This window comes from Gopherus flavomarginatus, chromosome 1 (assembly GCF_025201925.1).
Source record: "Gopherus flavomarginatus isolate rGopFla2 chromosome 1, rGopFla2.mat.asm, whole genome shotgun sequence".
NCBI classification, from domain to species: domain Eukaryota; kingdom Metazoa; phylum Chordata; order Testudines; family Testudinidae; genus Gopherus; species Gopherus flavomarginatus.
Window position 1 is genome coordinate 308,197,680 of NC_066617.1, and position 23,146 is coordinate 308,220,825.

Below are 23,146 nucleotides of genomic sequence, written 5' to 3' on the forward strand. Positions count from 1 at the left end.
CCCAACCTGTAGCCCTTCATTACAGCACAAGACCAAATAGTGCTGAGTGCACGGGTGTGAGTGTATGTAACTCTACAGAGCTGCACAGGTGAAGCAGCCACCTGAAACTGCCCCAGTCCCCTTAAGACCAATGCCAGTCCAGAAAGCCAACCTGAACCAGGACAGCTGCCATGGGGGCTTAGGGAAAGGAGTCTTGGTGAGGGGCAACATGGGGGGAGAGGATCTGGTATAGGGGAGAAAACACCCCTGGAAGGCACAGAGGGTCAGGTCAGGTGAGGGCAGAGCAGAGCCCCGGGGGGGGACAGAGGATCAGGGGAAGGGAAGGCAGAGCCCCAGGGGGGCACAAAGGGTCTGGTGAGCAATTCTGGTGAGCAGGGGCGTGGGGGAGCCAAGGGGGTTGGGTCTGGTGATTGGGAGGAGTTCAGGGTCTGATGAAGAAAAGTGTGGAGTAGGGGGGTCTGGTGAAGAGGGAGAGCCTGAGGGCAGGATCTGGTGAGGGGCAGCCCAGGGGAGGACCACTGGTGAGGGGCAATACAGGGAGGGAGGTTTACCGTGAGGGGAGCCAGGGGAACGAGGGAGCCGGTGAGAGGGGAAGCGGGGGGATGTGCTGAGAGGGGGAAAAACGGGGGATTTCTGGTGAGGGACGTGGGGGCGCGCACACAGCGGGGTCTGGTGACAGGGAGCGAGGGGATCTGGTGACGGGAACACGGGGGAGCCGCGGGGTCGGGGGCAGCCTGGGGAAGAGTGGAGCTGGGGCGGCCGGGTGAGGGGGGCCGATTGGAGGGACCGGGGGGAGGGACAGTTATCGAACTCACGAGGCTCAAACTCCACGGAAACTTGGCGCAGCCGCGTGGGTCGCTGCGCCGCGCCCCGGCCGGGCTGCGGGCGCCTCACGTACAGCCGGGACTAGCCGGAGCCAGGCGCTCCCGTCCATGTCGCTGGTGTCATTCGCCCCGCCTCACCCCCGCGCCGCGGGCCGAGCCCCAGGGGGGCTCCCAGCCCCGCAGCGGGACTCCTCGCGCCACGGGGAGAGTGCAGCTCCCGGCCCCACCGCCCGGCCAGCCCCTGGGGGCAGCGCCCCCCCCGGCGCTGAAGTTCCGACGAGGCTGACCCGCGCCCCCCCTAGGTGCGCAGCGAGTGTTGGCACGAGGGGAAGGGGCGTTAGGCGCCACCTGTAGCGCGTGCGAGTCACTCACCGAGTCGCCGTGGCTCCCTTGCTCAGCGGCTCCCCGCGGAGCGCTGATGACTGACTCTCGCGGGGGGTGGGGCGGGGAGCGCGGCTTGAACCTTCTCGGCGCCCGTAGCTCCAGACCCTGTGACGGGCCAGACTGTGCCTCCGCTGAGCGTAGCAGCTCGGGGCGTTCGAAAGGGCCCGGCGCGCGGGGCTGGGAGCAGCGGCGGCTGCACCCGCAGCAGAGCAGCGGCGATGTGAGTGTCCGTCCCAACCCCCTGCCCCTGGGTGCGTGCGCGGGGGAGCAGGGAGCCTCTCCCCTGCCGTGTGCAGTGAGTGGAACGGATCGTGCTCCCCATGCACACCCCGCAGCCAGCTCCCCGCAGTGCAGGGCAGGGGGCTGCCAGCCTCAGCATACACTCTGCTGGGGGTTTCCCGGCAGTGCACGTGCCCCGCTGGGGAGCAGCCAGCTCCCAACAGGGACCCTCACCTTCCACAGTGCCCCCCTCTGCCTAGCCCGGGCAGTAGAGGAGCCTGTGTGCTTAAAACCATCACTGCTTCAAAATAAATCCCTCATCTGTGCCACTAACAACACCCTAGGTGATTAACAGCGAGGATTCGACAAACCTGATTCACATCTCCCCCATTTGGTGCTGTTTGTTTTGTGTCTGTGACTCTTGTTTTAGTCTGTGGAAAGAAACCTGGACAGCTTCACTTTCTGTTTCTTGTGAACTTGACTTTCTTGTGCTGCAATCAATGGGTGGTAAACACTGCAGAGGAGCCTTTTACATTTCATTCCCTAAAACAGGACTCCTTGAGTGCTTGTGGTTCTAGATACAGTGGTGTTGAAGAAATCAATATAGATACATAGATTTAATACTCTTTTAGATGATTGGAAACAGCAATATTTAATTTTAGCTGTTACATTTTTTCTTACAATATTTAAGTTTTGGCCTTAATCGATTTAATAATGAGTTAAGTAGTCAATGTGAGTCAGGTGAATAAGATTTGTTCTAGTGTCCCTTTAATCTCCTTCCTTTATGTTCCTGCAATTTGCATTATTTGCTAAATATACTTAAATACAGTGCTATTTATTTCACTCAGCAATAACAGTGCTTTTGTATGGTTTCCACTACCTTCTAGGATTTCACAAATGAATTGTTCATGCCACCTGAAACAGACCAGTACTTGGTTTAGAACAGGGGTCGGCAGTCTCTGGCACGCGGCTCGCCAGGATAAGCACCCTGGTGGGCTGGGCCAGTTTGTTTACCTGCTGTGCTGACTGTGGCTCCCACTGGCTGCAGTTCGCTGTTCCAGGCCAGTGGGGGCAGCGGGAAGCGGCACAGGTTTCCCGCCACCCCCATTGACCTGGGACAGTGAACCGCAGCCAGTGGGAGCCACGATCAACCAAACCTGCTGACACGGCGGATAAACAAACTTGCCCAGCAAGCCAGGGTGCTTACCCTGGTGAGCCATGTACCAGAGATTGCCGACCCCTGATTTAGAGTCTTTTTCTTCCCTTTTATTGTATGATAAGGTTGCTGCAGTTCAGAGCAACTGTACCTGTAGTCCTGCTCCATGGTCCAGCAAGTGAAGCCATACTTGGCTCCCAGCTCCTCCATCATCCCCTCACTCGGGCAGAAACCTGCATCTCTCTCCCTTGAAACTGGAGTACTTGTGGCACCTTAGAGACTAACAAACTTATCTGAGCATAAGCTTTCGTGGGCTACAGCCCACTTCGTAGAATGGAACACACAAGAAGAGTGTGTGTGTGTGTACACACACACACACACACACACACGATGCCAAAGCAGCTCTAAGAGGCTAATTAATTAAGATGACCACAAAAGCTTATTCTCAAGTAAATTTTTTAGTCTCTAAGGTGCCACAAGTACTCCTGTTCTTTTTATGGATACAGACTAACACAGCTGGTACTCTGAAACTTGAAATTGGAGTTTTTTGCAGGCTGCATGGTTCCCTGCTAACATTGTTATTCCCAGCAAACCTGGATGGCTAAACAAGCACAGATTCTGGCCTTACTCTCTCTCTCTCCAGAGGTTATTAAAAGTGTAATTGCCTAGTTATAAGTTACCACACATCTCATTCTAAGCAAGCTAATTTATTCTTAAAGTGATCACATTACAGAGAAAACATAAACAATAAAAGAACCTACGTGCATGCTAATAAGCTTACCAAAATCACTCTACCCCTGCTACGCAAGTGCTCAGGTAGGAGTCAATCCTTCACATGCACAGACTGGGTAAATCAGCCTAATCTTTATGCAGTTTGGGCCTTTCATCTCCAGTCTTGATGAATAGGTAATCAGCATATAGTGTTTTTTTCCTCAAGGCATAGCTTCAAAAGGTTAGGTTCACATACAGTTCAGCAATCTCCATAGTTCAGTCCTTCGATCACACAGGACCACAATAATACATATCTTTGCATTTAATATAATGGACTCCAAAGATACTAAAACTTAATTCAATAGCATATTGCAGCAAATGAGTATTAGATGGTGTAACCTGGGCCCTGTCCACATTAGTATCAACTATTCTAGCTACAACAGTGATTAAGGGCATGTCTATACTTACGACTAAATTGGCACTGCTACAGTCGATGCAGCAGTGTCGATTTAGCTGGTCTGGTGAAGACCTGCTAAGTCGATGTCAGAGCACTCTCCCATCGAATTTGTACTCCAGCTCCCTGAGAAGCTTAATGTAAATATGCAGGAGAGCATCTCCCGTCAACACAGCACAGTGTAGACACTGCTGTAAGTCGACCTAAGTTATGTTGACTTCCATTACATAACTTAGTGTTAACTGAAGTAGTATAATTTAGGTCGACTTTACAGCTTTAGTGTAGACCAGCCCTAACTGTAATTATTGCTAGCATTTTTATTGCACAATTCCCCAACCATTGTGCAATGTTTTTGTTTTTAGTTTGTTTGAGAAGCAGGCCAGATCCTGTAGCTCAGTCTACGCAGTGGAATCCCATGGAGCTCCATGTGTGTGCAAGGATATGACTGCACTGATCCAGTTGTGAATTTACTCTTATGTACTGCTGTAGATGTTTATATTGCTTTACATAATAGAAAAACTGACTTTTTAAATAATTGATAATCCAAGGCCCTAATCCACACAGATAGATGCTGCACCAGCCCAGACCCATTGTATGAGCACATACATCCTATGGAAATTCCCTTGCAGGACCCGCGGGAGGGATAGCTCAGTGGTTTGAGCATTGGCCTGCTAAACCTAGGGCTGTGAGTTCACCCCCTGAGGGGAGTCACTTAGGAATCTGGGGCAAAATCAGTACTTGGTTCTGCTAGTAAAGGCAGGAGGCTGGACTCAATGACCTTTGGGGGGAGGAGGGATAGCACAGTGGTTTGAGCATTGGTCTGCTAAATCCAGGGTTGTGAATTCAGTCCTTGAGGGGGCCATTTAAGGATCTGGGGTAAAAATCAGTCTGGGGATTGGTTCCCCCTTCAAGCAGGGGATTGGACTAGATGACCTCCTGAGGTCCCTTCCAACTCGGATAATCTATGATAGGTGCCTGTGTTATTTTATTTCTTTGGAATTATACAGTAATAAAAGGGGGGAGGAGGGGAATGTTGAATGGAAACAAATTACAGCTGAGAAATAAAATTAAATAGCATCTTATCCACTGACAATCAGCCCGCAGCAAAACACGAAACTCCTCTTTCCAATGCAGTTATAACCCTCATCAAATCCCACCCTCTGCCACAGCCCACATAAATTGATGCATCTTGCAGCTTGCCTGAAGACCAATAGGTCCAGGGTCATTTTGGACAGGGTTGGGAATGGGAGAGCTTGTTCCTGACCTGTTGTTTACAGAAAAGGCTCTACCATCAGCCCCCTCTCTTTTAAATCAAGAAGCATCCAGTTGCAGGACTGTCTGCAGATTTTTGATAACAGTGATACAATGTTCATGTCTTTTCCCAGGAAAAAGGCTGGGTAATCTTTAGTCAAATAGCACTGTGAATTTAAAATGATTTCTGTTAAAGAAATTAGGCAAGTTGGGATAAATATCACATAAAGCTAGACTGGTGCTTCCTAGTTTTAGCATCCTGAGCAGGTAAACCTGTATTGTCACATCAGCTGAAAATTCAGGATACATATATCTATTAGCATTGAAATGTGAGAAAAATTTCAAGGTGAGACTAGCACACAATAGGTGAAATCCTGACCCCCTGAAAGTCAACGTAAATGTTCCCATTAACTCAGAGCTTGATTTTTGCCCCATGCCCTTGCCTGCAGGTCCCAAGACTATGCTTTCTCTGCCATTTTGAGGAGCAGTTATTGGGCGAAGATGCTGTGAAAGCCTTCCCTGGGGTGAGCAGTTGTGGCCGTTGACCTGGACCCCTGTTCACAGTACCAGGAGAACTCGTTCCCTACTGGCTTCTAGAGGTCTGTTCAACCCTAATTTTAAAGCCCAATCCAATCCTGACCAGACCACAGCCAGTCCAAATCTGAGCCCATCAAGTTGTTTTGATACCTGACACAACTCGAACGTTGTAATTGGGTGGTCCCATTGGGTCTTGGCTTGATTGCAAGCCTCTACTTCACTTGCTGCCCTCACCCTAGCCTATGGCTCCCTACATCCACTGTGCCAAACTCTAGGCCTGGAGCCCTGTGTCCCCTGCCCTGTCTTCAGTCCTAAACTCTGCTGTACCCCGTGAAAGCCTCCTTCAATGCCACTGCTGGGCACAGACATGTCACACTCCACCAGGGCTCTTTCCTGCAGGAATGGGATGGCCTGTCCTAAATATGCCCCTGCAGGGAGATTGGCCATCACTTTGGAAGCACACTGATTATTATGCAATTAAAATGACTTTTTTCTGGAATAGAGTATCCACATGGGGAGCTATTCCAGAATAACTATTCAGTTCAGTGGAACTACTCACATGCTTAAAGATAAACACATGCATGCATCTTTGAAGAATTGGAGCCTTAGACTATACAGGCATTTGGGGCAAGAAACTTGTCTTTAAACAGGATTGCAAAGCAGTAATTTGACACTGTATAAGTAATTATATCCCCTGCAAAATGATAAAAGAACATTCAGATTGCAAAGTCAAGTGCTGAAAAGTTAGGAAATGCTGAAATAAAGATTGCTTGTGCAACTTTAACTTGCCATTTTATGTGTGCATTATGATACAGCTTTTAATTACATGATCTCAAACTATCTTATCTACAGTCCAACCACCAAAAACCCTGAAAACAGTGCCTCTTACCTCCCTTGCCTCTTCTCGGTCATTTACACAGAGTTCCATCTCGGCTGGGGTCACTCGGGCTTCTAGTTCCACCCCTTCAGAGGCAACTTGAAGGAAAGTAAGGAACACAGCCTTAGCAAAGGAATTTCTTAACCACAGTAACTTTAATCTTAAAAGACACAGAGAGTTACAGATCTCTGCAAAATAACAGAAGTTCTGAGACAAACCCTTCACTCGTTTTGTCTCACTCTTATCCCTTCTGTGAGTCTGAGGTTTCTCAGTGTTTCAGGCTGGGCAGAGACCGACCTCCTGCCTTTTCTGTCCTACACATCTTGCTTCCAAGGGGCTGACCCCTCCTCTGAGAAATCCACCCCCCAAATACAGTCTCTAGTGTCATGTGCCCAGACTGAGAAACGGCAGATGTACAAGCCATGTACGAAAAACATTGTCCTTGGGGCTGGACAACTGGGAGATAGTTCATGACCCTAAGTAGCTCTGTGTTGGCTTTTCAGTCATAGTTCTTCAACAAGGCATCAAACACCTTTCCTGTGCAGGGTGGCTGTCAGGAATTCATCATAATAGACTTGCCTTGGGCAAGATCAAACCTGTTCAGCACATAGCAAAAAATGAAGGTTATAATACAAAATGGAAGTTACATGACAAAATGGAGTACACAATTTGGTGCAGATATATCCCAATCTGTTGTATTGTTTAAAGGAATGTTTATCAAATGCGGGTATTGTGGCCGCCTGTAGTCACAAAGGGCTTTTCTAGCAGCCACAGCCTGCTGGGTGGTGATGCGGGGGAAGGGGCAAAGCAGCGGCCACTCCCCTGGGGCTGCCAGCAGTGGTTGGGTCCTGGCTGTCTCTGGGGCCAGAAAAGCTGGAGGAGCAGACAGCCGGTGTGTGTTCCCCACCTTCCCTGGTGTAGGATTGGGCTTCAGCCCTGGGGTGGTGGGTGGCAGGCTCCACCCGTGGGACTTTGGGCTCCATCCCCAGGCTCCATTGCCTGGGCAAAGGGTTTTGGGCTCTGGCCCTGAGCTCCCCCTGCCCAATTAACCCTGGCCCGTGCTGCCTCCTTCAGTGCCCCATCACCCTAGTGCCTCCATAACCACTTCCCCATCCAGGGCTTAATTTATCCCTGGGTTTGCTGGGACTGAGTAAGTGTGCTGTGAAAGTGATATTTGTATGTTTAGTATCTGAGGAAGTGGGTATTCACCCACGAAAGCTCATGCTCCAAAACTTCTGTTAGTCTATAAGGTGCCACAGGATTCTTTGCTGCATTTGTATGTTTGTTATTATCAGTTTCCACAGCAGACTTACTAGCTAGCAAGTCTTAAAAAAGAAAAGCAGCCCCCCCCTCCCCCAAAAGGCAAAAGAAACAATAAGAAAAAAGACAAGAACATGACAATGTGCAAAGCACCTTATTTGTGTTTTTATTCTGTTTAGATCCAGTTAGGAATAGAGAACTGTATGTTATTTTGATTACTGAGTCTGCAAAAAACCTTACATAAATAAATTATAATGCTTTGGACATGGATATGTGCATATTTATGTGATTTTCCTGAAGTTAATTAAGTATTTTAGGAAAAATTGTCAGAGCAACCACCAGCAAGAGCTGGTGGCCACACTCTGCGGCCACCAACGTTTTTTTTTTTTTGGTGAGAACCCCTGGTTAAAAGGATTTGGGACCTGGAAAACTCAGTATGTTATCAGCAGTTTAGCAATGCGTACTTTCGTTAGGCAATGAGAAAGCTATCTCTGCATATGTTTGTCATGCTAGTCCATCTGTTATATCAAAGAACTGTGAGAGCTTATCCCAGAACAGATGCCTGATTTACATCTTTCTTTACTACATTGACCATTTCTGTTTCAAGTATTATTTTAACATATATCCAGTTACCTTTGATATATGATAATTTTTTAATGTAGCATATTTCAAAAAGAGAATAAACTTTTCTTCATGTAAACAACTTAACACTTGGTAAATATGCACAGTGCTTAACAAATTTATGCCTCAATCTCACAAACAGCTAAGCATGTGCTTAACTTTATGCACCATGGGCTTGTAGCAAGCATAGCACAGGTACAGTGCAGAGGCATGTTTCTGAGGGAGCTGCTTATAGTTCCCTGATTCTGGTGCCTTAGGCCTAGTCTACACTAGAAAGTTGTACTGCTTTAACTATACCAGTATAGTTACAGTGGCATGATCTCACTACTGTGGACACAGTTATATCTGTATAAAGGTGCTCTTCAGCAATATAACTGCATCCATACTCGTGCATGTATCAGTGTAGTACAGGGGTCGGCAACCTCTCGCACGTGGCTCGCCAGGATAAGGACCCTGGCGGGCCAGGCCAGTTTGTTTACCTGCCGCGTTGGCAGATTTGGCCAATCACAGCTCCCACTGGGGCTAATGGGGGCTGCGGTAAGCCGCGGCCAGCACATCCCTCGGCTTGTGCTGCTTCTCACAGCCCCCATTGACCTGAGACGGCGAACTGCGACCAGTGGGAGCCGCGATTGGCTGAACCTGCTGACGCAGCAGGTAAACAAACTGGCCCAGCCCACCAGGGTGCTTACCCTGGTGAGCCACATGCCAGAGGTTGTCAACCCCTGCTTTAGTATATCGATTAAAAAAAATCACAATAGACCAGGCTTAATTAAGCAACCTTTTGCCAGTGGAATATTGGACATAATGGAGCCTCACTTCACCATCCCTGGCCTGTCCCTTGCAGGACTTTGACACACCCCTTCTTGCTGTTACAGACGCTCCCCGGGTTACACAAACCTGACTTACGCAAACCCGCACTTATGGAAAAAGTTCCGTAAGTGGGGCACGGGGTTTGTTTTGGGTTTTTTTTTTGCGTAATTGTCGGGTATACGTCCCCGACTTACACAAAATTCTACTTATGCAAGGCGTTCTGGAACGGAACACTTGCATAAGTCAGGGAGCGTCTATATTCCAAATGGGGGAAGGGTTCTAGTGTTCCACTGAGATGGTGGAGATTCTCCTTACAGGGGGGATTGTCTCTGGTGACAGTCTCAGTTTCCTTTAAGTGACATGAAATTAGCTTGGTGACCAGGAAATCTACCCCTTTTAATAGTCTCCTAGTGGGACTACTCAGTGCATAAAATTGAGCATGTGTATAAGTCTTCGGAGGGTTGGAGCCATAGTTGTCACAGTTAAAATCACACATGAAATGCAGTAGGATTAAAGTCTGCAATATTGCACATCCACATCCTTTATGTTTGTTACACATTTAACAACATGGGATGAAATCTTGGCTCCATTGAGGACAATTGGAATTTTCTGTTTGACTTCAGTGAAGCCAAGATTTCCGCTGTAGGCCACAGTCCAACCCTTAAATGTGCTCGCACAGGCTCCAGTGCCTGTGCAGAGCCCAGTGACTCCTACGGGATTGTCATGGTATAATTCCCCACTCTGAACCTTAGCATCCAAAAGATGGGTACCAGCATGAATTCCTCTAAGCTCAATTACCAGCTTAGTACTTGTAGCGCTGCCACCAACCAGGAATTCCAGTGCCTGGTACACTCTGGTCCCCCCAAAACCTTGCCCGGGGACCCCCAAGACCCAGTCCCTCTGGATCTTAACACAAGGAAAGTAAACCCTTTCCCTCACCGTTGCCTCTCCCAGGCTTCCCCTCCCTGAGTTACCCTGGAAGATCACTGTGATTCAAACTCCTTGAATCTTAAAACAGAGAGGAAAATTCACCTTTCCCCCTCCTTCTCTCTCCTCCTCCCAGATTCTCCCTGAGAGAGAAAGTAATCCTAACACAGAGAGAGAAAATTAACCTTTCTCTCCCCCTTCCCTCCTTTCTCCCCTCCAATTCCCTGGTGGATCCAGACCCAGTCCCCTGGGGTCTCACCAGAATAAAAAAACAATCAGGTTCTTAAACAAGAAAAGCTTTTAATTAAAGAAAAAAAAACAGGAAAAATTATCTTTATAAATTTAAGATGGAATATGTTACAGGGTCTTTCAGCTATAGACACTGGGAATACCCTCCCAGCCTAAGTATACAAGTACAAATTAAAATCCTTTCAGCAAAATACAAATTTGAACTCCTTCCAGCCAAATATACATTTGAACTCCTTCTAGCCAAATACACATTGGCAAATAAAGAAAACAAACATAAGCCTAACTCGCCTTATCTTCTAATACTTACTATTTTGAATCTATACGAACCTGTATCAGGGAGATTGGAGAGAAACCTGGTTGCACGTCTGGTCACTCTCAGAACCCAGAGAGAACAACAACCAAACACTAACAGCACACACAAAAACTTCCTTCCCTCAAGATTTGAAAGTATCCTGTCCCCTGATTGGTCCTCTGGTCAGGTGACAGCCAGGCTCACTGATCTTGTTAACCCTTTCCAGGCAAAAGAGATATGAAGTACTTCTGTTCTATTAACTCTTACTTATCTGTTTATGACAGGGATGTAATGGCAGAATGGAGTAACCTACTAAATGACGCATTTATTAAGGAAAACAAGAATAGAATATACATATGGGTAATGTAGCAGAGTTAATAGTTTAGGAACCTCACCTCTTTCATTTCTTGACTTTTGGTGACTTTAGCACTTTTTTTGATTTTTCTGTATTTTCTCTTTTAGCAGATAGAGAGTCCCACATGATATACTACTTGAAGTTTTATGAATGTGTAGTCCTTTAACAGTGCTATTAATGCTCATTCACTTCGAAGACTAGAGCCTTAAAAGTGAAACTGTTCCTCTGCCTCTCAAAAGTTAACCAGGGATTATCATGGGGATTCACTTTCCATTTGTTAAAAGAATTAGAGATAGTTTAGGAACAACTTCTCAACCAAGAGAGAAGGTCCAACAGGTGCTGTGGACCTGGCTCTTTAATTGCCTATTTCAAATTTTCCAGTCTTTGGCCTAATACATTTTGGGACATAACCTAGAATCTATTCCATACCTGTTCCAGAATCCTTTGCACAGTTTTGAGTTGTCCAAAAATATATCTTTCCCTCTCCACAAAATAGTATAGCACTACATTTTTTATTTAAAATCATGCTATATAGCTGAAGTACGTATTTATGTTATGTTGATAGTTTAAAAAATTTCCTAGTGTACATTTTTATTGCAGATATCATGAATTGTGCATTCCCCAGTGTTACATATTCAATAAGCCTAACTACTGCAGCTGTTAATATTTGGAAGGTTACCTGACTATAGAAGCACCAAAAACATAATTTTTGTTGTAAGTGAAGTCTTTGGGTCTGTGGAAATTTTTACAAAGCCACAGATAACAGCTTGGGCACAATCTCTAAGTTGAGAACTTCTGATCTATTTTGTGAAACAGTCAAAGTCATTAATAAATATTGTTTTTAGCCTAAAATAGGGACTCTAAACTGTCCACAAAAACTTGTGCAGAAGAAATCCTTTACAGCACAACCAAGCACCATGGCAAGGCTGGACTTGGTTTCTGATGCTCTCTGTTTCAGAACTTTTTACTTTGGTTATTTTGTTTCTGATTATGCATAAATCTACCTAATTTTTTTTCTAATTTATTTATTTGTTTGTTTATCTTTAGGGCTGATTACTGGAAATCACAGCCAAAGAAATTCTGTGGTTACTGCAAGTGCTGGATAGCAGACAACAAGCCTGTATGTTGGTCTAGTTAGTGTAATATTACTAGTACTAGAATATCAATTGTATGCTTTTAAATATTTTTTTAGTATTGTTTACTGACATGTAAAGTAATGTTTGCCCAGTGTTTGTTTGTTTTAAATATGCCTTTGTAAGCCATGTTAGCTATAAAACTAGGGAAAAAAAGACTTGCAAATTAAGACCTGGATGCTGCATTAAGAATCTCCTGTATTTCTGTGGACCTCAATCCAAGACTGGAGCCCTAAGGCATGATCCTGCATTCCTTATTTATGTGTAAAAGGTCTGAAGAATCAAGTTCCATTTTCTCAGGCTCCATAATTTTGAATTTTCCTCCATCTTGAAGCACGGTTGGCCATTTCCTGTGAAAAACTAACCTGGACAGGGCACTGGTAAATATCGGTGTAAACCCAGTTTAACTGGGAAAAATAAAATTATTCTTAGACTATACTAATGAAAATGACTGAAAAATATTTACTAATATGGTAATAGTTTTGCAGTATATATATATAATACTGAAAACTGAAATATGAGTCATGATGTATAATTTCCTAGAGAAAATACTGAACCAAAATGTATACAGACATTCCAAAGTTCAATATTTTATTGCATATATTAGTATTACCCTTACTGCAGTTTTACTTTTTATTTGTACAACCCTAAATTAATATCCAAATCTACTTCCTTATTGAATTTGATCCTTTGAATATGTAACTAAAATGAAGTGTGATGTGGTATGCATCAATAAAACAGTTTTTAAAACAGAAAATGTCTTGAACTGGGACTAACTAGTTTTTCCTGGTGCAGTAAAAACCACCCAGGTAAATACCCATCATTGTCTTGAAGCTTTGTCTCTGTGCAGATCTTCTAAAGTCTACAGGACCTGGGAGCTAGAGAACCATGGACCATGCAAAACTCCCAAACCCCACGGGGGTCACTGCTCTTTAATTTGTTTAATATATATATTTTTTAAATTAAAACCCCATACAAAACATCTGATGTCACTGAGACCCAGTCAATATAAAACTTCACCATTCCATTTTTCAGAATATAACTTCATTTCCATTCTTTCTACTGCTGGGTTTCTTTTACGTTTAAACTTTACTTTGTATTTCCTAAGTTTCTAATGGTTGGACTTTTTCATAACAATTTTTATCTGCGTTATTGTTAGGTACATTCAGTCTTAACTCCAGCTTAAATAAATTTTTCTTCTTGTCTAGGTATATATTTGTAGTTTACCAAAGGAAAATAATTTCCTGCAAATTATTTTGTCATTGTATTTTAATTTACTTTTTTTCTCTTTAAGAGCATTGAATTTCATGAAAGGGGGAAGAACCATAAGGAAAATGTGGCAAAGAAAATTAGTGAGGTAAATTGAATTTTTCCTTTTTTCTCTAAACATTTAACTTTTTATCTCTTTTATTTATGACTTTGGTCTATTTCTTCTCTCCCCCACCCCCCTTTTTTAAATTGTAGATTAAAAAGAAAAGTATGGAAAAGGCAAAAGAAGAAGAAAAAATGTCAAAGGAATTTGCAGCAATGGAGGAAGCTGCACTGAAAGCATATCAAGAGGATCTGAAAAGGCTTGGAGTTAAGTCAGGTAGTTCCTGTAGCTGCCAGAAAAGGCTTAAAGGCAGCAATAGAGATAATATGGAACAGGACTTTCTTTTGTATTAGTTTTGCAGAAACTGCAGAATTGTGTTTACGTTGGCAAAAATGGGACAGATAATTTGCCACACTGTTAGCAATAGTAGAAGCTGTTAAATTGTGTAAGCAGGGTTTTTACCGTCATGTCTTCTAACCCTCAGTATACTTCAGGTGGTAGAAAAAGTGCCTAAGCACTATCTACTGTACAGTTTCTATTATTACAGTTACTGGTGGAGCTGCACCAGTCATTAATTATGGGTCCCAATTTTCCCAATGGAGACTAGTGCATAGCTAATAGTTGAGCTTGCATCCATCCCTTAACTGAGTCCTTTTTTCTTCTTTTAATCTCCTCCCATTTTGTGCTTTTGTTCTGTTACCATGAGGGTAAACCACCATTTTTTAAATTAGTCCTATTAGTTTGAACCCTCTATGGAGACTGTCTCCTCCATAACTCTTCTGGTTTCTAGCTTCTGTTGACTCCGTGCTCAATAGCTCTGAGGTAATCCTTGAATTTAAATTTTTCAGCTTGTTTCTCCTGGTGATTCTCAGGCTGATTCATAATAGTATAGTGTTATACTAGAAAAGCTTTTGATATATAATATATCATGAAAGAAGAAACTACTTTGGACTAAGTTGATATTTGCTGTTGTCTGTATGAGGAATGCCCAATAAGTAAATTCTGATTATAACTCTGAAAAATGTGGGTGTTGTTTTCTTTAAGATTCTGTAAGTCCCAGTTCAACACAAAGTAAACCGGAGGAAAAGAAAGAAAAGAAGGAAAAGAAAAAGAAGAGAAAAGTCACCTCAGAAGTGCCATCGGATGAAACAAAGGAATGGGTGCAAGGACTTTCCCCTGAGGGTTACATGTATTACTACAATACTGTAACCGGAGGTAAATAATGGCAAGGAACTAATACTGATCTAGTTATTCCTTCTGAACAAAGCAGGGCACCATACACTTTGCTAACCTTCCACTCTCTGTGTTGATAAGTTGAGTATTAGTATGTGAACAATTATATATTATAAATTCATGACTTTTATAATTATCTGAGAGTGTCCAGAGCTTAAGATGGGCCTTGTTGATCTTTTATTAATCAGTAAATAACAGGAGAACTCATGAACATTCCTTGAAGTTCTTTAAAAGCAGCAAAGAGTCCTGTGGCACCTTATAGACTAACAGACGTTTTGGAGCATGAGCTTTCGTGGGTGAATACCCACTTCGTCAGATGCATGGGTGTCAAGAACTTGAAGTTCTTGACACCCTACAAAGATTATATTTAAATACAGAGAAGGTTAATCCCCTCTCCACCTCCCACCCAAAAAAGGGCAATCAGAATCCACTTTATCAGGACTCAAGTATAAAATGGGTAATTATTTGAGTACCAATAGTATTTTAGGGTAAATGAGATAATGAGATTAGACTATGATTACTGGGTTTCTTGTTTACCTGCACAGGATTAAACTGATCACCTTATTTGGGGTCAGGAACACAATGTGTTGATAGGGTCTTAATGAATGTGTTTGCTGTTGAGCGCTGAAGGGGTCCTATATTATGATTAGATGGGTATATTACACACGGTTTCTCTTAGGCACTGACATTGATGTAATTCTCAGTCCTTCTTAACTTCCAAACCGTGAAAGTCTTGTGTTTCTCAATCTCTCTTGGCTGATTGTAGTACATTTAAAATATCTTCTTATAGGACAACTGTATATTAACTATAATACAATAGAAATTTACAAGTCATAGTAGGCCAGATTGTCATATCCTTACTCCACATTTAGTCTCAGTTACTTCAGTGGAGTAAGGGGATCACAATCTGACCCAGTGTGATTTCTTTTTAAATGTGTAATACATATATTAGTCATGCATGGGTGAGCATACACAACTGCAATATGTTCTAGTCAACTATTTGTCATAATAGTGGATAGTAAATATTGAAATGGTTTCAGAAATGGTAAATGAAATATGTTTCTGTTTGAAGAATCACAGTGGGAGAAACCTGAAGGATTTCAAGACAACTCTCGGAACTCACAAATGGTAATCAAATGTTATTTGTACTATTTCTTTGTTCTTATGGCTTTCTTTACAAAACTTTTTGCTCCCTAATTGACTTATCTCTCATGCATGTATTATTCACGATATTGAATTCAAACAACCTACATTTTGTGGATCTTAGAAAAATATATTGTAGCTTGAATACATAGAGCTGTGAAACCTACAGTTAACGTTAAAACTCAGCTTTCATTACCAACTCCTGTTTTCAGTTGCGAATAACTTTTTAAAAATTATTCTTTTGGAGTCAAACATTTGATGCAGTGTTTCAGCCAAAAAAGCTGAATCTTTCTGGAAAAAATCAAACAAATCCTGTTCTGCCTTTTGCAAATTAGTCAACACAGGAAAAAAAATTATACGTTCACATTTTAAAATAATTCTTAAGATTCTTTTGCTTGGAAATGACTAATGTTTTAAACTTTTTACATGTGGCTAGTTCTCATTTAGGAAACATTATTTGTAGGGTATACATGCAGAGTGTGTGTGAGTGTGTGTGTGTGTGTGTACACGCACCCAAAAACTATGTTAAAAGAATGTTAATGTTGCAAAGTCAAGCACTCAAAAGTTAAGAAATGCCAGAATTAAGTTTGCCTGAGCAATTCCACCTATAAGCAATTTAAAATTTTGCTTGTTTCTTTTATGCAGATTAAATTATGTCTATTCATTTTTTGAAACATTAATTGCAGTAAATCCTATGCAACTATGTAGTGCAGTATTTGTGGAACTCCACAGTGCTGCATATATGTGTTTCTTGCAGCTATATAGTTGCACAGTTTTGTTTTTAATTCAGCTTCCTGATTTTAGAGTTAAGGTTTCAGCATATCTAATGTAGTGTTGCAATTTATGGAGTTGTGCAAAATGCTGCAGAATTGTTATTTTCTTGTTTAAACTACACTGAGGAAATGAAATGGAAAAACAAATAATAAATAATGTGTGTTAAGATTGCAACCATAAGCAAACGAAGTAGGAAATGCTGAAAGCAATGGTGCCTTCCCCATGTTGTATGTATACTGGATTTCTAGTTAGGTTCAGGGATTCTCCTTGCTTTACAGCCAGCAGAAGGTTAACTTCCTGAAGAAAGAAGGAAAAAGAAGAGCTTTGTGTAGCTCGAAAACTTGTCTCTCTTTCACCAACAGAAGTTGGTCCGATGAAAGATATTACTTCACCCACCTTGTCTCTCTGTATGTTCATCAGCATTTATATATCTCTTAAAACTGTAGTAGCTAAACTTCAGAAAGTTAACTTTCTTCTTAGACCTCACACAAACTTACAGGGTGGAGTAATAAACCAGTGCTGTGTACTGAAGTTTAGCTACTACAGTGGTAAGAGCTATATAAATGCTCATAGATGTAGAGAGAGACAAGGTGGGTGAGGTAATATCTTTTATTGGACCAACTTCTGGATATGAGAGAGAGAGACAAGCTTTCAAGCTACACAGAGCTCTTCTTCCTTCTTCAGGTTAACCTCTTATCTAAAGAAGTTTTGTCTCACCCAGTCTGCAGTGTTTTCCACAAAGGCTGGTTGTGATCTTGTTTTCTTGAATGCAAATGTGCTGTCCATTAACTTCGATGGGCAGGATGAGGGGGTGTCTTCTTTGCCTTCTACATATACCTCCAAAGTTCATGGTGGTACATGTGGCTTGTTTCTCCTGTGTGCTGCTTCCCTGTTGACTTCACATCTCTTTGATAACATTTAACTTTGTATGTAAGTGGACATCCATTGTGTTAGTGTGCAATACTTAATTTACATCCCAATAGAGAGATATACATATCTTACCTCCTGGCTGTTGGACAACCTGATTGTCACCTCTGCTGGTGAATAATGCCTTGCTACAGTCTTCAAAAATATATTTTGTGTGCATGTGTGTTAGTTACAGAAGTATTTTGTTTGGGTGAAGTCTGTATGTATAACTCCTTACATAATATGCGTACATACATTCCACAATCAGGGCCAGTGCAACCATTTAGGCGACCTAGGCGGTCGCCTAGGGTACTGGCATTTGGGGGGCACCATTTTCGTCGGCAGTGACCACAGCAGACAGATCTTCGGCCGCCCTGGTCGCCTCCGGCATTTAGGCGGAGGGAGCTGGGGCAGGAGAGCACAAGGAGGGCCACCTGCAGCAAGTAAGGCGGGGGGGCAGCACGCAGGGGAACTCCTCGCCCCAACTCACCCTTGCCCTGCCTCTTCCCCGAGCACGCCGTAGCCGCTTCCCTTCTCCCGCCTCCCAGGCTTGTGGCGCCTATCAGCTTAGATGCTGCAAGCCTGGGAGGCGGGAGAAGGGAAGCGGCCATGGCGTGCTCGGGGAGGAGGCAGGGCAGGGATGAGCTGGGACGGGGGGATGCCTCAGGGTTGGGGCTGGGGAGCTGCCGCAAGGGGGGTGCCTCAGGGTGGAGGGGGGGAGCTACCACGGGGGGGCACCTCAGGGTGGAGGGGAGGAGCTACCGTGGGGGGGGCACCTCAGGGCGGGTGCGCGGGGGGGGCGCAAGATGGAAGTTTCGCCCTGTTCACCAATGTGACTCCAGCTTTCATTCAAGATTGATATTCTTCGGTGAACCAGAGTGTACATACCAGAATCAAGATATTCCTGCAATGCCCCTGACAGCTGGCATTAAGGGGTTCTTGGGTCATACCATGCTTGGGTCATACCATACCATACCATGTTAAGCATCTGCTTTAGTGCTCTGCTGGATCATGCCCAGAATACATCGCATAACCCTAATAGATTGTGCTATAATAGAAAGGGCCAAGTTGCACCACAGGCTGTTTTTTGTTGTCTGCTTTCTAGTTATGCTAAGCAATTTTTCTTTTGTTTCCTCTTATTTAAACTAATACACTGTAAAACTGCAAGAACAAAACCTTGAGAAAATGTATTCACAAGGGGTTGTTTTTCTTCTCCGAATCAACTGATTTCATTTCACCAGCAAATATACAAAGATTTCTATATAGCAAGGTCGGCAGCCTTCAGCACGTGGCCCATCAAGGTAATCCGCTGACGGGCCAGGAGACATTTTGTTTACGTTGACCGTCCACGGGCACGGCCCCCCCTCGTGGCCCGCCAGTGGATTACCCTGATGGGTCATGTGCCGAAGGTTGCCGACCCCTGCTATATATAGTATCAAAAATGTTACAAAGCGAATCTTAATTTTTGATTTACTTGACTTTTTAAAAAAATGCAGTCTAGCATTGCATGAAGTCAAGACTGTTGTGTATGTGATTAATTATAATTCCACATACATTAATGTAAAAATAACGTTGCAGGCTAGATCTGTGTGCAGCTTAAGGGATATTTCGAAGGTTCATGTCCAGTATGCACTTCTTAAACAGTCACGACTTTGTTATTAATGTAGTGTGAAAATTAATATATTTTCCAAATAAGAAAATGCTTTAGTCCTCAGTGAGGACTATGTTCATGTCAAGTTTCAATCTTCAGCCATGGTTGCTTAGCACTGTGTTGGAAGGAAGGAAGATAACTTATTTTTGTTTTCAGTTTGGAGTAGGGTTTGTTCAAGTTATTTTTCTCCAACCCTCACAAAACTTTAAATCTCCTAGATGAATTTTTCTGAGACTTTCTGAGAACTTTTCTGTTAACTTTAGGTCAGAAACCAACTATGGAAAATGTCAACTCAAACAGTAAAACCAACAGAGTCCTAAATTTTAGTCTCTAAGGTGCCACAAGAACTCTTTATTGTTTTTGCTGATACAGACTAACACAGCTACCACTCTGAAACTCAAGCAGTGAACGTTTTGGAAAGCCACAAGCCAGGGCCGCCCAGCGGTGGGAGGCAAGTGGGGCAATTTGCCCCAGGCCTCGGGGCCTGCAGGGGCCCCCACGAGAGTTTTTTCAGGGCCCCTGGAGCGGGGTCCTTCACTCGCTCCGGGGGCCCTGGAAAACTGTCATGGGGCCCGGGCCCCCCAAGCTTCTTCTGCTCCCGGTCTTCGCCGGCAGGAGGTTCTTCCGCTCCGTGGCGGAAGGACCCCCCGTCACCAAATTACCGCCAAAGTGGGACCTGCCGCCAAAATGCAGCTGGGTCTTTGGCAATAATTCGGCGGCGGGGGCCCTTCCGTTCCGGGATCCGCCGCCGAAGTGCCTCGAAGCCCTGCGGCAGGAGCCCCCCGCTGCCAAATTACCGCTGAAGACCCAGCTGCACTTTGGTAGCAGGGGGCCCCCGCTTCGGTGGTAATTCAGTGGCAGGGAGCCCCCGCCACGGGTCTTTGGGACACTTCGACAGTGGGTCCTGGAGCGAAAGGACCCCCCGCCGCCGACTTACCACCGAAGGGGGGGCCACCCGCCGCCGAAGACCCCAGGCCCCCGGAATCCTCTGGGCAGCCCTGCCACAAGCATGTGAAAATAATAATGGGTTAAGTTGTAATTTCAACTATTTGGCAACCTTAACTACAGTGTTTGCTACTGAGCATCCTATTTTTAATAACTAATATTTGTATATATGTGTGAAATATAGAGAGTGTCTGTGTGCATGTTTGCACATGTATTACTTTAAGTTATGAGGTCTCTATCTAACTCTCAGCAGAGTCAATGGGGAATTTTTCCAAAAACTTTAATATGAGTTGGAGCAGGCCCTAAACACATCATAATTACCATCACTGGAATTTACTGGAGGACTGAATATCTTTATAGTTTATCAGCAATTATTTGGTTAGTCATTAAAATTTATTTACTAATTTACTTTCTGTGTGTTTTCATTAGACAGGAGTATGGGTGGAAGGAGTCAGTGAAGATGGTCAGACCTACTATTATAATACAGAAACAGGAGGTAAGCAACATCGTTTTCACAATTGAGCTCTGCCTCGAAAGAGATGGTTTTGTTTTGTTTTTTGTTTTTAGTAAAACTTTCGTAGAACTAGTTCAAATTTTTAAATCTTTTGAAAATGTAGTAATGGCTAAATTATGCCTATCGCTTAATTCAGTGTTTCCCATCAGCTGAGAATCATCTGATGCCGTATGCTTTGTTAAACCACTCCTCGTTTTGTTGGCCTACAGGCAAACTGTTGCATGCAGATGAATGGTTTCTTCACTATCCTTGATGGCATGCGAACATAATAATTTCATATATGTCTACACATTCAGTTCGTAACTGTGAAGTATGGGTAATCCATATACATAATTTTAGTAAAAAATGTTTGTTTGGAAACCAAAGAGGGACAGGCTCTTGTTGTGTTTTTGGGTTTTTTTTGTTTTTTATGTGACTTTAGTGCTACAGTTGTTGTTGTTGTTGTTATTAGTTATATTATAGTATGCATAGGAGTCCCAGTCATCGACCAGTACCTCATTGTACTAGATGCTGTACAAAAAAACAGTCCCTGCCCCAAACAGCTTACAGTCTAAGTACAGGACAACAGACAACAGATGGATACAGTATAAGGATACACTGAGACAATATTGGTCAACATGATAGGCTCTTGTTTCAGGATGCCAGCAACCTAGTTATTGTCAAATTTTTTGCAGGCTTCCTGGCAAAGAGTTTGAAGGGGGATTTAGTTTTGTAGATGTTTCCGGGGAGATTCTCCCAAGCATGAGTGGCAGCATGGGAGAAAGCATGCTGGTGCTTGTTTTGAAAATGTAACAGGTGGGCGGTGGAGGCTGGCATCTTGGGCCAATTGGAGCAAGGAGTCAATCTTTTGATACTGAATGAGAAATGATAGGAAGGGCAGGGATAGGTCATGAACGGCCTCGGAAGTGAAGACAAAGTAGCTAATTTTGATTTGATAGAGAAGGAGAAGACAGTAGAGGGATGCAAAGAGAGGGGTGACATGGTCAAAGCAACGGGCTAGGAAAATGATCTTTGCAGCAGCATTCTGAATAGATATCAATGAGACAAGATTGTGTTTGTCAAGGCCAGAAAAGATAACAGTGGAGTAAACGATGAGACACAAGATCATGAGAGCCAGGCCGAGAGTGTTAGCTGTGTGGAGGGATAGGAAAGGCCATATTTTAGAGATGTTATGTAGAAAGAATCTGCAAGACTTAGATGTAGCATTCACGTGAGGACCTAGAGAGAGGTCCCAGTGGAAGAGGATGCCTAGGTTATGGGCCCAAGTGACAGGAGGGATGGTGATGTTATCCACAGTGATTGGGAAAGGAGTCGGAGGAAGAGCTTGCAGGTGAAGATTAAGAGCTCTGTTTTAGCCATGTTGAGCTTGGGCTAAACCTCCACGAGAAGATGTCAGAGAGACTGGCTGAGATGTTAGTTTGGACAAAAGGGACAGGTCTGGAGTAGAGAGGAGGATCTGTGAATCATCCACACAGAGATGGTACTGAACTTGTGTATGCGGATGAGATTACCAAGATATAAGGTATAGATAGAGAAGAGAACCAAAGACAGAGCCTTGTGGAACCCCCACAGACAGTTGGAGGGCAGATGAGGAGGATCCTCCAAAGAGCACACTAAAAGAATTATTAGAGAGGTAGGAGGAAAACCAGAAGAGGACAGAGTCATGGAAGCCAAGGGAGAACGTGGTTTCAAGAAGATGATCATGGTAAACTGTTAAAGATGTCTGACAGGTCAAGGAGGATGAGGATGGAGTATGGTTCTGAGATTTGTCTACAAAGAGGCGAGAGCAAAAGATCAAGGGGTAGAAGCCAGACTGGCAAGGATCTAGGATGGAATTGGAGAAGAGGAGCTTGAGACAGCGATTGCAGATAGCATGTTCAATGAGTAGGGCTCTACCAAATTCACAGCCATGAGAAACACATCACAGACTGAAATCCGGTCTCCTCCAGTGAAATCTGATCTTTTGTGCGCTTTTACCCTATACTATACAGATTTCAGGGAGGAGACCAGTGTTTCTCCAATTGGGGTCCTGACCCAGAAAGGAGTTGCAGGGGGTCGTGGTATTGCCACCCTCCTACAGAAATACCAGTGGGAGAGATATTGCAGAGATCCTCTAAGAATTTTCTTTAATCGCTTTTCTTGCGTAATGCAGCTTTCTGCACACCCCCTCAAAACAGGCAACTGTTCTGTCTCTAAACACTATTGATCTTTGGGACTGATAGTAGAACAAGACTGGCCATGTGCAGATTCTCTGCTTTTGTCTCAACTATGGGGACCCTTTGTGCTCCCGGCCATTATAGCTACAATCAAGTCATAATGCCAAGGACTCCTGAGCCAGTAACCTGTTCTTAGAACTCCACCTCAAAAGGCAATCCCCAAGTCGAGAGAGAAGGATAGAGTAGCATCATGCTGCATTAACTATGTGCAAGATTCATCGTGGGGATGTGCTCCCCCTTCAGCCTACATACATCCAAGCCAGACACTTCATGAGGTTCAGGCTGCAAGTGATAAGGTAAACAGTACTGGAGAACAGCTGAGCCCCACCTTATACAGGATAATGGAGCGCCTTGCTGTAAGGATGCAGGGACTAGAATCTGGGTCTGCAGAG

General features: G+C 43.9%; 1 protein-coding gene across 3 annotated transcripts in view; it reads left to right on the forward strand.

Moving 5' to 3' along the window:
• Positions 1 to 917: 917 nt before the first annotated feature.
• Positions 918 to 23,146, forward strand: part of WBP4 (WW domain binding protein 4) — a 36,915-nt gene continuing 14,686 nt past the window's right edge. Inside the window, exons 1-7 of one of the 3 annotated variants that reach the window (XM_050949642.1) lie at positions 918 to 1,126; positions 11,975 to 12,047; positions 13,355 to 13,417; positions 13,525 to 13,648; positions 14,417 to 14,587; positions 15,678 to 15,733; positions 20,454 to 20,520. In XM_050949642.1, the coding sequence (XP_050805599.1) occupies positions 933 to 1,126; positions 11,975 to 12,047; positions 13,355 to 13,417; positions 13,525 to 13,648; positions 14,417 to 14,587; positions 15,678 to 15,733; positions 20,454 to 20,520 (748 nt within the window). In that variant the 5' untranslated portion in view covers positions 918 to 932. Of the gene's footprint in view, positions 1,127 to 1,298; positions 1,429 to 5,475; positions 5,599 to 11,974; positions 12,048 to 13,354; positions 13,418 to 13,524; positions 13,649 to 14,416; positions 14,588 to 15,677; positions 15,734 to 20,453; positions 20,521 to 23,146 lie in introns of those variants that run through there. The other 2 variants (XM_050949661.1, XM_050949651.1) reach the window with 2 other exon arrangements.